This window comes from Schistocerca cancellata, chromosome 9 (assembly GCF_023864275.1).
Source record: "Schistocerca cancellata isolate TAMUIC-IGC-003103 chromosome 9, iqSchCanc2.1, whole genome shotgun sequence".
NCBI lineage: Eukaryota > Metazoa > Arthropoda > Insecta > Orthoptera > Acrididae > Schistocerca > Schistocerca cancellata.
Genome location: NC_064634.1, coordinates 323987396 through 324001886, shown reverse-complemented (window position 1 = coordinate 324001886; position 14491 = coordinate 323987396). Strand labels below are relative to the sequence as shown.

The 14491-nt window shown below is 41.1% G+C and overlaps 1 protein-coding gene and 1 non-coding gene across 3 annotated transcripts in view; both read right to left on the bottom strand.

Annotated features, from left to right (window-relative positions):
• Positions 1–1984: 1984 nt before the first annotated feature.
• LOC126100998 (fatty acid-binding protein, muscle-like) overlaps positions 1985–14491 on the bottom strand; it is a 63424-nt gene continuing 50917 nt past the window's right edge. For both annotated transcript variants that reach the window (XM_049911663.1, XM_049911664.1), the window contains 2 exons: positions 10789–11072; positions 1985–2240 (listed from right to left, as the gene is read on the bottom strand). In XM_049911663.1, the coding sequence (XP_049767620.1) occupies positions 2184–2240; positions 10789–11072 (341 nt within the window). In that variant the 3' untranslated portion in view covers positions 1985–2183. The remainder of the gene's footprint in view (positions 2241–10788; positions 11073–14491) is intronic.
• Positions 7523–7606, bottom strand: Trnas-gga (transfer RNA serine (anticodon GGA)). The gene is given in 2 exon segments: positions 7523–7557; positions 7567–7606. It is a non-coding gene; the product is annotated as a tRNA-Ser (tRNA).

Here is a 14491-nt window from a genome sequence, read left to right as displayed (position 1 = left end):
TCTTCTATTCCGCTTTTCCCAGTCCATGTTTCGCTACCATACAGTGCTGTACTCCAGATGTACACTCTCAGAAATTCCTTACTCAAATTAAAGCCATTCTTTGATACTAGTAGACTTTTCTTGGCCAGGAATGCCCTTTTTGCCAGTGCTAGTCTGTTTTTGATGTCCTCATTGCTCGTCCATCATTTGTTATTTTTTGCCTAGGTATCAGAATTCCTTAACTTCATCTACTTCGTGACCGCCAGTCCTGATGTTAAGTTTATCTCTGTCCTCATATCTGCTACTTCTCATTACTTTCGACTTTCTTCGATTTACTCTCAGTCCACATTCTGTAATCGTTAGATTATACATTCCATTCAGTAGATCATGCAATCCGTCTTCACTTTCGCTGGGGATAACAATGTCATCAGCGATCCTTCCACCTTGAATTTTAATTCCACCCGTGAACCTACCTTTTAATTCCATCATTCCTTCTTCGATGTATAGACTACATCCCTTCTTAATTCGAGCACTTTGTTCTTGTCCGTGCACTCTTAGTCATTACGAAAGCGTTCTTAAATTCGATCTGTGTGGCTAGGGACTGGAGATTCCCCAGAGGCGAAGGCAAATAATTCATTTAATAAATAAAATAGTTTAACAGCAATAGCGTCTGTTACTGGAATATCTACATACTTTATTCTGATAAAACATAGTTGTGATATTAACACACTGTTGTTTCCTTTTTTCAAATAGAAACACAAATGTAGAATTCTTAAATGACCTTTTCCATTAGTGTAGCGCGGCAGATTACAGCTTGAACCGATAAAATTATTAGATACACAATTGTGGATCAAACAGGTTAAAAATAGAAAATTTAAGGCGCTTTTGACGAAATTCCAATCATATCACACACAAATGCAAATAGACATTAAAATATGCAGCTATCAAACAAGTAATAACCGCTAGAACCATGTTAAAAACTGGATAGGATTGATTGTCGAGGATATAAGGAACAAGTTAACCAGAGAGTGCCTTCCACGAAAAGAAATTTCCAACATACGAAATTTACTATTATTCAGTTTAATTTCCATTAACAGATACTGAATGTAACAAATACTATGCATTAAAGGAACTTTGCAGAAAATACTTATGCTAGTTACAGCGTACAACGTAATTAACAATATCAAATTTTCTGTTGTTGAACTCCAGTTTTAATAATTTACTTGCAACTTTATTTCATCCACTTAGGTGAAGTATCTGTGCTAATAGACTAGGAACTCTTCAACGTAATTAGTCGAGTTAACGTCAGTCAAAAGTAATATTTCTACTGACTGTTAGTACACTGATTATTAATGGTGATTGTCAGTAAGTTCCATAGAAGCATGCTATTCATACTGTAATAAAACGCATTACAGAGAGTATTTTCAATGAAGTTATCAACTGGGTTGTGATAGCACATGTAGTAAACCAATTCACCTAGTTTAATTTCGTATAGTAGTACGTTCTAACTCAATTAATTTCATTTCAGTGATGATGTTTACTTTGATTGCATCTCTTGTTCAAAGCCGTCGGAACCAGAGGTAGTAGCATTATTCAGCCCTATAGTTCATGTTCCACTTTCACCACAGCGAGCCTGAGTATACACAGTATGACAGTGTTATTGCACTCCTATAGCCTCGTTCAAATGTCCCCGTACTTTTTTTAGTTTACGTTAGACTAAGCGTTCACAGTCGATTAACATTATCGAGTACTTATTATTTGATGACTATTCGACATACTGCACATTTTTAGTCTAGCGTCTATGTTGCATCAGTTGTTCTGGCTCTCAGGTGAAACAGTTGTGTGCGCGTCTGTGTCACTGCAGATGTCGAGCACAATGAATTACAATGGATAAACGAAGATAGCTCCGTCGATGAAAGACCGAAGCTGTACAACGCTCATTAATGTTCAGTTCTTCCTTTTCAGGCGCTTAGGCACTAATCTTCGAGTAGACCACCTCATTAGCATTCTTAGTGTAGCCCATAACAACAACAGACGTTGAGATGCAATCACATTGCACAGATCGCACTGACTTTGTGAGCAAATCACACCACGCCACGTCATAGTAGCCGTGTTGGAGAACTCAGGTCTACTGCTTTTAAAACTTAAAATGTCTTCAAGAAAATTCAATTTCAAGGGGTTCTTGAGATTGTAGTAACTGGATGTCACTTATTTACAGCGAGGTATTCTCTCCTTGCGACGATATCCTTGAGGGTGAGAGTCTGAAAAAAATAAAAGAAAACCAGCCATTAGTCGTACGCCCGTCACGTGAAAAGTAGGAAAGTGGAACTACAGCAGTAAAAATTGAATTCTTGACTTTATAGAAAATAAATGTCTACATTATCACTGTTTCTAGCTTTGTCACTCATAGAGCGCATCTGGGACGCTATAAGGAAACGCGTACTTTATGTCAACCTCAATCCAGAATTCTGCACCACATGTGTATCAGATGTAGGAAGAACTTCCTCAAGATGATATTCGGAGGCTGTCTACTTCCACGGCTTAAAGAATACCAAAGTGTATTTATGCCTGTGGGGCCACATCTCATACTGATGTTTACGATGGACATTAGTTTTGAATGTATTTAATGGTTAATTAATTGATACGAGACTTATAATAACATCTCGAACGATTTTGATTAAGAGCGGGCTAATGCTCCGTGATAAAATACCCTCCCCTACCCTCCATTCTATGTGTTTAAGGATTGTACTTCTGGCTCCGTCCAGATTATAGCGCTTCGTTTGGCCGGGAATCGTTTGTTTTGCAAACGTGTCGTTTGGTGGAGGAATTAAATTAGGAAATAATGCAGTAAGCTGCTATAACTGTTTGACTATTTAGGCAGGAAAGTAACTAATAACAGATGAAGTACAGAGTATATAAAATGCCGACAGGTAGTACTAAGATTCTGAGAAAGGTGACTTTGTTAACGTCTAACATACATTTAATTGGTAGGAAGTCATTTGCGAAAGTTTTAATCTGGGGAGTAGCCTTGTGCTGAAGTGAAATGTGGACTATTAGCAGTTCAGTCAAGAACAGACTAGCGACATTTGAAAAGTGGTGCCAGAGAAGAGTGCTGAAGGTTACATTGGTAGATTTGACTAACTAATGAGGAGGTACTGAACAGATTTGAGGGAAAAAGAAATTTATGGAAAATCTTGACTAAGTGGTGGAGTTGGTTGATAGGACATATCCTCCACACTTGCCTCCAGTACCAAATTCACAATTATTTAATAATATTAAATATATAACTATAATATAATAATATATAAATTCACTGTTATTTAATAATAGTGAATTTGGTACTATAGGCAAGTGTGGAGGGTAATAAATTTACAGGAAGAGTTAGGCATGAATAGTGTAAGTATGTCCTGTAATTATTCCGAGATGAAGTGACTTTTACAAGATAGAATAACATGGTAACTTGTCTCCAACCAGTATTCAGTTTGAAGATACGCAGCAACAACAACAACAATGACAACATAGTCTTTAAGTTATACTGGACATTGGCTTTTACGCAGTTATCATCAGCTCCAGATGTAATTTAAGCAACATTTTTAGTCTAGCGTCTATGTTGCATCACTTGTTCTGGCTCTCAGGTGAAACAGTTGTGTGCGCGTCTGTGTCACTGCAGATGTCGTTTTGATATGTGAATGTCGCCGTAGTGGGCGAGCGGTTCTAGGCACTTCAGTCTGGAACCACGCGTCCGCTACGGTCGCAGGTTCGAATCCTGCCTCGGGCATGGATGTGTGTGATGCCCTTAGGTTAGTTAGGTTTAAGTAGTTCTAAGCTCTAGGGGACTGATGACCTCAGATGTTAAGTCCCATGGTGCTCAGACCCATTTGAACCATTTGAATACAGAATCTCTTCAGTGATTTCTAACGAATGTCTTGAGAATTCTCTGGTTACCGGAAGGGATAGTGCATACCGCAGGTATTAATGTTCGACAGTACCGACGGGGGACAAGCTGTGGGACGTTGTCTCAGTTCTATTTTACGATCTCATCTATTAGTAAACTGTGCGGGAAGTTCGTCTCTTAGATTTCTGTAAAATTCGGACACTGAATACTTCGTGTACTGAATATGCGGCTTCAGCTGCAGATCGACGGCAGCTGCTATGACGATGAATGTTCTGATGTGAACAATATGCAGACTGAAGGTGTACAGACGACAGACTCTACTTCGACAGTCACAAGGAAAGAAATGAGGAACTGTTTGGCCTACGTATTGACCGTAGAAAATGAAATGACTGTGACTCACTTCATCGCTCGACTTGTGTATCGCAACATTCGCTCAACTGCCTTATCAATAAACACATACCTGTACTGAAAGCCTACGTACGTGACAACAGAGTCTGTTTCATATTACGAGACGGAGCGTGAGTAATTCTCTGTATCATTATCTCTGCAGATGAAACACAAAAGCACTACTTCGAACCGAGAACGAGCTGATAGCAGACAAAATATCAGAATAATGACTCACTCATATGTGGAAATACAAAATAAATGAATAATTTTTTAGGGAAAAAGTGAACACTAGTGAGAATTAGACATATAAGAAAATAATTGTAAGCAAACGATGCCAAAGACTCGGAAATAACAGCAAAAAAAAGAAAAATTATAACAAAATACTAAATTTAGAAGGTTCTGAAAATAGAAAAAATAACAAAACATTGATAGAAGGAAGGGGAAAATGAACTCGGAGAGAAGATGAAGCCGGCCGTGGTGGCCGAGCGGTTCTAGGCGCTTCAGTCTGGAACCGCGCGACCGCTACGGCTGCAGGTATGGATGAGTGTGATGTCCTTAGGTTAGTTAGGTATAAGTAGTTATAGGTTCTAGGGGACTGATGACCACAGAAGTTAAGTCCCATAGTGCTCAGAGCCATTTGAACCATTTGAGAAGATGAAGGTGTGTTGGAAAAACAGTATTTAAGAGAGAAGAGGAATTTATCACTTGATCCTAGTTGTTCACTGCAGTGGGTCTTATACTGCACTTTTTAAATTTTTTAAAATTTTGGCTCTATTACCATAAACAATTATCTGCGCTATATTTGGACGCAGTAGGATAAAGGGAAAGAGTGAACCTTACAGCTCAGGAAATCATGAAAAAACAATCTATCTTCTTCATAATATATGACTTCCGCATAAAGGTTCATATATCACTTAATGTAGACATGTTGGCTATTTCACGTTTCGTTAACTGAATGCGTTCTCATTTCAGAGATTGCATTGGTCGGATAACGTAAAGAGTCAACGATCGAAAGAGAGGGAGACAAAGGGCACAGCGAGGCGAGCCGGTCTCAGGGCAGACAGCAGTCCCTATATTTGTGTATTTTGTGCCCCATCTGACGCCAAAGCACCGTATTTGGATTATTTGGATTACCGTATCATTTCAAAGCTTTATAGATCTCATATTGTCACTTGTGACATCCCTATTGTGGCTTTACAAAAACTCACTCTGCCCGTCTTTCATCCCGTTCATCTGCTGAATGAAAAACTAAAATGGTCAATGCACTGAAAAATGAGGCACGACAGTCTGACACAAATATTTAAAGGGCTGATGCAGGAATCGATCAAATTTCAGAAATGACCAATAATTGTAATGAACAGTTTCATAATTTTTAACATTTTTATGCAGCGACAGCAACTGGTGTTCATATAAGAATATACAGCCTACAGTTGCAGGATAACTTTATCGTTTACCTAGGTTTCAACGTTAGTAATAACGTATTCTTCAGAATGGGGCTCGTCGTGTGACGAGGCCCATACAATGGGCTTAAAGTGAATTTGCTACAGCTTCTTTTATATAAGTGACATAACCTTATGGTTATGCATCAAGTTTTACAAAGTTGACTTAGGACATGGCCTGTTTTAGGCAAACATTTAAATAATATTTTATGTTCTGAAGGAGACGTTATTACTAACGTTGAAACCTAGGTAAACGATAAAGTTAACCTGCAACTGTAGGCTGTATATTCTTATATAATGAACAATTTGTTTCTAAGGAAATAGGACAGTTGAGTGCTTAGTTCTTGAAGACACACACTTCGAATTAGCGTATAAATTAAGACATTTAGCTGTCAAATTGAAAGTAGTAAACTGTGATGAATTATTTGCAAATAAATAAATAAATATAAAAGAAGAGACAGACAGAGAGAAGCAGAAGGAATATCTTATTCTGTTAGTATCCAAATACATAGTTTCCTTGAGAATAAAAAATGATTTCATCACAGAAAAATAATTTTTAAGATGAAATCTCATTTCTCACCGTATTTGCCTCACAGACGCTGTACTCATTAGGTTTCATTAGTTTCATGTATCATGTTCCCGTCGTATTGGTCAACCAACGAAATCTGTACAACATTTTCAGTGTTAAAAAGTGAATAAGAATTTTATGGATTTTTTCGTTTTTCTCCAAGTATAAGGACCCAAGGCACACCTTCCCGGGGCCGAAATTGCACACAGTTCTTTTCTGTGCAACGAAACCGAACAGGAGGTTAGGATTAACAAATAATCGGTCTCGGAAAATAAGAGTCAATGTTACGATGGAGAAATTAAATAGTAATCAAGATAACCTTTTTAAGAATTGATGAAAACTCAAAACCAGGAAAAATCACCTTCCTGCAATTTACCGAGGAAACACAAAAGATCAGTCAGTCGCTGTGTAAGAGACAAGTAGGTCTGCCAAATCAACATGAGTCTTACGATTTTACGCCTGTATTGCTTGTTGTGGTCTTCACTTTCCCCGATAGACTGTCCTGCGCAAGTCCCGTAGCTACTGCAACATACACCCACTTGAATGTGCTCATTCTAGTCAAACTTTGGACCCCCTTTACAATTTCGATCATCTATATATCCCTTCATTATCAAAGTAACTAATGCTTGACGCCTCAAGATATGTTGTGTTAAGCTATCCCTTATTCTGAACAAGTCTGCCTTAACTTTATTTCCTCCATGATTCATTTGAGCACTTCTTCATCGGTTATCGGATCTACACATCTAACTTTCAGTATCTTTCAGCAACAACACAGTTCAAACGCTGCAGTTCTCTTCTGGAATGTAGAGTTTCCATCTTTCACCTGCATATATGGCTACACTTCGGACAAATACTCAGTAATAAACATTTTAACACATAAATTTGTATTCTTGGTGACAACACCCCCTTTTTCTGAAACGATTTTATTGTTTTTCGTAATATTCTTTCTATAATTTGTTTATTGTTGCCGTCGTCTGGTATTTTGCTGTCCAGATAGTAGAACCGGTGACCTACAACTCATTTCCTCATTCCCTCTTTTGACTTATTGATGTTCACTTTAGAAACAATTTTCAAGAAATTATCTTTTCTTTCGGTTGATGTACCAGGTCCTTTCCAGTCTCTGACAATTATAATATCATCAAAATATGGTTGAAAAGGCTCTGAGCACTATGGGACTCAACTGCTGTGGTCATAAGTCCCCTAGAACTTAGAACTACTTAAACCTAACTAACCTAAGGACATAACACACATCCATGCCGGAGGCAGGATTCGAACCTGCGACCGTAGCGGTCGTGCGGTTCCAGACTGTAGCGCCTTTAACCGCTCGGCCACTCCGGCCGGCACAATATCATCAGCAAACCTAAATTGCAGTACCGTCGAATGTGAGAAGTGATGATAAGACAGTCTCTACTCGGATAAGTAACATGCCGCAGTTTTATAGAGCTATATATTTTTGACTCCAAAGACCTCACCATGTAATATTCGCTGAAGATGATCATATGACTGAAACCCGTTTCGAAAAATAAAATAAAAAATACAGCATCTTAGTTTTTAATTCTTTTCCCTACAAATGGGTTGCTTTTCTAAATTTCTTCTTGATGTTCTTCACTCTTTGTTGAATATACAGATCGAACAAATGGGAGACAGGCTAAGCCCTAGCCCACTTCATCTCTCATGCCTACAACCTGGTTTCTGTGCAAGTTGTAAACAGCTTTTGTTTGATTGTATTTTATGAGTGATAACTTCAGTATTTCAATGAGTACAGCCCCTGTACCATTGTAAAGAGCTGTTATAAATCTACAAATGCTACAGATGGTTAATCTTGTTCATTCCATCTTTCCAGATACATCATAGGGTCAGTATTGCCTCTACTGCACCTACATTTCTTCTGATGCACCTACATTTTAACTGATGTCACCGGGGTCGGATTCTACCAGTCGTCCAAATCTGTACTCCACACGACTATTAATTAAATTTCAATTAAATACGACAGGCAGATTTTAAATACTTGGAGAAATACATGATACACACTGTGCTGTCTTACGAAACATCTAATCAATACTGTGAGTGCAAGAGTTGTAGCGTGACTCCTGTGTTATTCAATGGCGTAAATATTGAGCAAACAGTAAAGTAAAGCGAGGAGAAATTTGGCAAAAACAAATTAAAGTTCAGGGAGAAGTAACGAAACTTTAAGGTTTGTTGATGGTATTGTGCTCGTGACAAAGACGGGAGAGGACGTGGGAGATCATTTGAATGGAACTGATTACGTCTTGAAAATATGTTGTTATTGCTGCTGTAGTCTTGCGGCTGCTCAGAACTGCAGTCTACATCAATTTGAACCTTCTTACTTTTGTAATGTCTTGATTTCCCAGTACAATCTTTAGCAGTTGCAATTTATTCCGTTATTAAATTGACGATTCCTTCATGTTTCAAGAACTCTTTTATTAACCTATAATTTCATTTACTCAACTTTTGTCAAAAATTAGTTCTACCCGCTCATTAGTTGTCCGATCCACATGTCTAATCTTCAACACCCACTTATAGCACCACATCTTAGAAGCTACTATTCTTTTTTTGTCTGAACTGTTTATATTATAGTACGAATACTTAAAAAATGAAAACAAGTTGATATAATATAGAATTAAATAAGACGATGCTGAAAGAATTACATTAGGAAAGTACACATGTATTTGTGAAATAAAATAAATGTAGACAGGTGAAATAGAGAGGATATAAAATGCAGACTGAAAGTATCAAAGAAACAGCGTTTCTTGGAAAGAGAAATATAAGAGAGGTAACACGTATTTGAGACGTAGGGTGTATTTTCATAAACCATGGATTTGAAACAGCCGGCTGGAGTGGCCAAGCGGTTCTAGGCCCTACAGTCTGGAGCCGCGCGACCGCTACGGTCGCAGGTTCGAATCCTGCCTCGGGCATGGATGTGTGTGATGCCCTTAGGTTAGTTAGGTTTAAGTAGTTCTAAGCTCTAGGGGACTGATGACCTCAGATGTTAAGTCCCATGGTGCTCAGAGCCATTTGAACCATTTGAATACAGAATCTCTTCAGTGATTTCTAACGAATGTCTTGAGAATTCTCTGGTTACCGGAAGGGATAGTGCATACCGCAGGCATTAATGTTCGACAGTACCGACGGGGGACAAGCTGTGGGACGTTGTCTCACTTCTATTTTACGATCTCATCTATTCGTAAACTGTACGGGACGTTCGTCTCTTACATTTCTGTAAAATTCGGACACTGAGTACTTCGTGTACTGAATATGCGGCTTCAGCTGCAGATCGACGGCAGCTGCTATGATGATGAATGTTCTGACGTGAACAATATGCAGACTGAAGGTATATAGAGGACAGATTCTACTTCGACAGTCACAAGGAAAGAAATGAGGAACTGTTTGGCCTACGTATTGACCGTAGAAAATGAAATGACTGTGACTCACTTTATCGCTCGACTTGTGTATCGCAACATTCGCTCAACTGCCTTATCAATAAACACATACCTGTACTGAAAGCCTACGTACGTGACAACAGAGTCTGTTTCATATTACGAGACGGAGCGTGAGTAATTCTCTGTATCATTATCTCTGCAGATGAAACACGAAAGCACTACTTCGAACCGAGAACGAGCTGATAGCAGACAAAATATCAGAATAATGACTCACTCATATGTGGAAATACAAAATAAATGAATAAATTTTTAGGGAAAAAGTGAACACTAGTGAGAATTAGAGATATAAGAAAATAATTGTAAGCAAACGATACCAAAGACTCGGAAATAACAGAAAAAAATTAGAACAAAATACTAAATTTAGAAGGTTCTGAAAATAGAAAAAATAACAAAACATTGATAGAAGGAAGGGGAAAATCAACTCGGAGAGAAGATGAAGCTGGCCGCTGGTGGCCGAGTGGTTCTAGGCGCTTCAGTCTGGAGCCGCGCGACCGTTACGGTCGCAGGTTCGAATCCTGCCTCGGGCATGGATGTGTGTGATATCCTTAGGTTAGTTAGGTTTAAATAGTTCTAAGTTCTAGGGGACTGATGACCTCAGAAGTTAAGTCCCATAGTGCTCAGAGCCATTTGAACCTTTTTTTTTATGAGGAACAGTATAGATCTGAGGAGAATAGGTCTCTTGAAATGTGGTGCTGCAGATGAATATGAAATTAGGTGGGTAGATCAAGTAAATAATGAAGAGATACTGAACCTATTTATGGAAAAAAGAATTTTTTTGGTGCAACTTGACGAAAAGGATAGTTCTGTTGAGAGGACACATCCTGAGACTTCATGGAAAGCTCATTTCAGTAACTGAGTAAAGTGTGGAGTGTAGGAGTGTGTAGAGGGAAAGCAAGAGTCGTGTACAGTACGTTCAAGCGGATGTAAGCTGCAGCAGTAATGTAGGGAAGATGAGACCAATAAGGGAAAGACGAGTGTGGTGAGATGCATCACTCTCCGGGCGGGAGACCACGAGAAGGACTACGGTGTCTTGCTGGATGCTCGAGGAAGCTTACGCACCAGGACGAGCTTCTCGGGGCTGAAGCACTTCTCTATTTTCATCTGCAAGCCGTCCGCGTAGTCCTGGACGTGACAGTGCGTCGTAGGGCCGACTGCCGTGATGACGCTGCGGATCTTGACACCGTTGTACGCCACTTGGTCGAAGGGCTCGCCCAGCCGGTACGAGAAGGACTCCTTCCAGTCGCCCGTCTGCGAGGTCTGCGTGAAGCGGTCGCCCTCCACCGTCAGCATGAACGTCGAGTCCAGCGTCACCGCGTTCCGGATCGCCTCCAGGTCGTGGATGCCTGCAACAGCCGGATGACTCACACTCACGCCCACAGTCACAGCAGACGATCGGATTACACGCCGTAGCACAGGTACTAGGTAGGCGGAATACGTAAAACTGACTTGGAAAGTGCTTCATGCGCCGTATCGTAGGGAACCCGTCTTACATCATCAGCGTCACGGGCGAGTTGCCTGCCTTAAGATGCGTGAAATACTCTGATCTAAAAAAGTTGAGAGCCAGATAGATAAAGTAACGTAAAATATTAACTACTCGGCGAAAATGGTTGAAAGTGCAGGAGTATATAGCCAGAAATCTCCCAATCGTACACAAACAGTTGGACGTCACATGACGTGTGATTAGCGTGAGTATAGCGCCATATGGACCAGGTCCCACAATACGAGGCGGCTGCATGACCGGAAAAGATAGTACGTGTCAATCAGCGGACAGTTACGGAGCACTGTCGTGATGTTTTTCATTATAAATTGGGCCATGGACAACATTTGTATGAAACTTCCTGGCAGATTAAAACTGTGTGCCGGACTGAGACTCGAACTCGGGACCTTTGCCTTTCGCGGGCAAGTGCTCTACCAACTTAGCTACCCAAGCATGACTGACGCCCCATCCTCACAGCTTTAAATCCGACAGTACCTTGGCTCTTACCTTCCAAACTTCACTGAAGCTCTCCTGCGAACCTAGCAGAACTAGCACTCCTGGAAGAAAGGATATTGCGGATACAAGGCACAGCCACAGCCTGGGGGATGTTTCTAGAATGAAATTTTCACTCTACAGCGGAGTGTGCGCTGATATGAAACTTCCTGGCGGATTAAAACTGTGTGCCGGAGCAAGACTCGAACTCGCGACCTATGCCTTTCGCGGGCAAGCGCTCTACCAACCTACCCAAACACGACTCACGCCCGTCCTCACAGCTTTCATTCCGCCAGTACCTCGTCTCCTACCTTTCAAACTTCACAGAAGCTCTCCTGCGAACCTAGCAGAACTAGCACTTCTGGAAGAAAGGATATTGCGGGGATGGCTTAGCCATAGCCTGGGGAAGTTTCTAGAATGAAATTTTCACTCTACAGCGGAGTGTGCGCTGATATGAAACTTCCTGGCAGATTAAAACTGTGTGCCGAACCGAGACTCGAACTCGGGACCTGGGGCGTGAGTCGTGCTTGGGTAGCTTAGTTGGTAGAGCACTTGCCCGCGAAAGGCAAAGGTCCTGAGTTCGAGTCTCGGTCCGGCACACAGTTTTAATATGCCAGGAAATTTCATATCAGCGCACACTCCGCTGTAGAGTAAAAATTTCATTCTAGAAACCTTTGTATGAATTGTTTCAGGGAATAAGAACGGATTCGGACGGTTGCAAGTCAGGTGTTTGTTGTTGTTCACCGCATTGTTTCACGTGCATGGGGGGAAGGGGGAGGATGGGTGACTTCCGAACCACAGACACTGCTGCCGGAAGGAGAGGAAGTGGTCGACCACAGTCATCTATACCAGCATATGACTGCTGCATCTTGCAACAGGCAACAAAGCACCGGCATCCAACAGTGGGAGCAATTGGAACCACTTTAACAGAACTGCAAGGCACACAATCTCAGGCTCCACAGGAGGATGGCGACTGCGTGGGTGTGGTCACTTTGCTCAATCACCAGTACGCTGTGTACCGTTGAGACTCGCACATCGGAGGCGCCGTCTGCCATAGTACCGAGAGCATAGGCGCTGCTCCGACGAGGAGTGCGGTGGGGTGCTCTCCTCGGGTGAGAGCGTACTCCGTCTGAATGGTAATTCTGAAAGTACCTTCATATGGCGAGATATGGGAACAGATAATGCATCCAGGAACATTGTCTAACTTGACAAGGACTTACTGACTTCCAAATCTTTGAACGCGATAACTCACCTGCCAACGTTATTGTGACACACCACTCCCTCCCAAAGTGCGCCTTTTTAGGGCTACGTTCAGCCCTGACTTCATTTTTATGGATGAGTTACCAGACCGAATAGTGCAGGTGGAGGAATTCTTCGAACGAGAGGATATTCGGCGAATGGCTTTGTATTCCAGTTCCCCCCGACTTATTTGATCGGGCATGTGTGTGCTAAGATGAGGGGAAGTATTACAGCACTCTCACATGCAACAAAGATCATCCAGCAGTTATCAATCCAGCATGGGAGCTCACTGCAAAACATGCACTGCTCTTCGTGGTGAGCACACACCCTCTGAAGAACCGTGTCCCGCCGTTTGTAACGCCTAGAGGATGATCATAAATTGCGGCGACTTCGGTTTAGTTAGTCTTTGAAAATAGGGTCACTTCTGTTCCTCTCATTGCTTGTTTCTTTCATTTACCTTCTCTATTGCATTCTCACAGTTCCTCCTATGTATGGCGCAAGTTTCATCAGGCTTTGTTACTTGACAGTAACAAATCATACAAAATGGTTCAAATGGCTCTGAGCACTATGGGACTCAACTGCTGAGGTCATTAGTCCCCTAGAACTTAGAACTATTAAACCTACCTAACCTAAGGACATCACAAACATCCATGCCCGAGGCAGGATTCGAACCTGCGACCGTAGCGGTCTCGCGGTTACAGACTGCAGCGCCTTTAACCGCACGGCCACTTCGGCCGGCAACAAATCATACAATATACGATAAATCGCACAAGTCTAAGGATTGTCAATTCGACTAAATACCTAGGAATTACAATAACGAGAAACTTAAATTGGAAAGACCACATAGATAATATTGTGGGGAAGGCTGCGCTTTGTTGGCAGAACACTTAGAAGATGCGACAAACCCACTAAAGAGATAGCCTACATTACACTTGTCCGTCCTCTGCTGGAATACTGCTGCGCGGTATGGGATCCTTACCAGGTAGGATTGACATAGGAAATCGAAAAAGTGCAAAGAAGGGCAGCTCGTTTTAGTGTTATCGCACTATAGGAGTGAAAATGCCACTGATATTATACGCGAGTTGGGGTGGCAGTCACTGAAACAAAGGCTATCTTCTTTGCGGCGAGGTATATTTATGAAATTTCGATCACCAACTTTCTCTTCCGACTGCATAAACATTTTGTTGACACCCACCTACTTAGGGAGCAATGATCATCATAATAAAATAAGACAAATCACAGCTCGAACGGAAAGGTTTAGGTGTTTCTTTTTCCCACCCGCCATTCGAGAGTGGAATGGTAGAGAAGAAGTATGAAAATAGTTCGATGAACCCTCTGCCAGGCCTAAATGTGAATTTCAGAGTAACCATGTAGATGTAGATGTAGATCATACAAAAGCTACTATCGTTCTTACGTCTTGCACGCCAGTGTATTTTTCCTCATTAGCTTTATTTTTCTCACCCTTCATACTGTTATCTATTTTGTCGAACAAAAATTCCTTCTTTTATACTAAGTGCGACGTCCTTAACATGCTTATTTTGTTCTCTCTGAAGC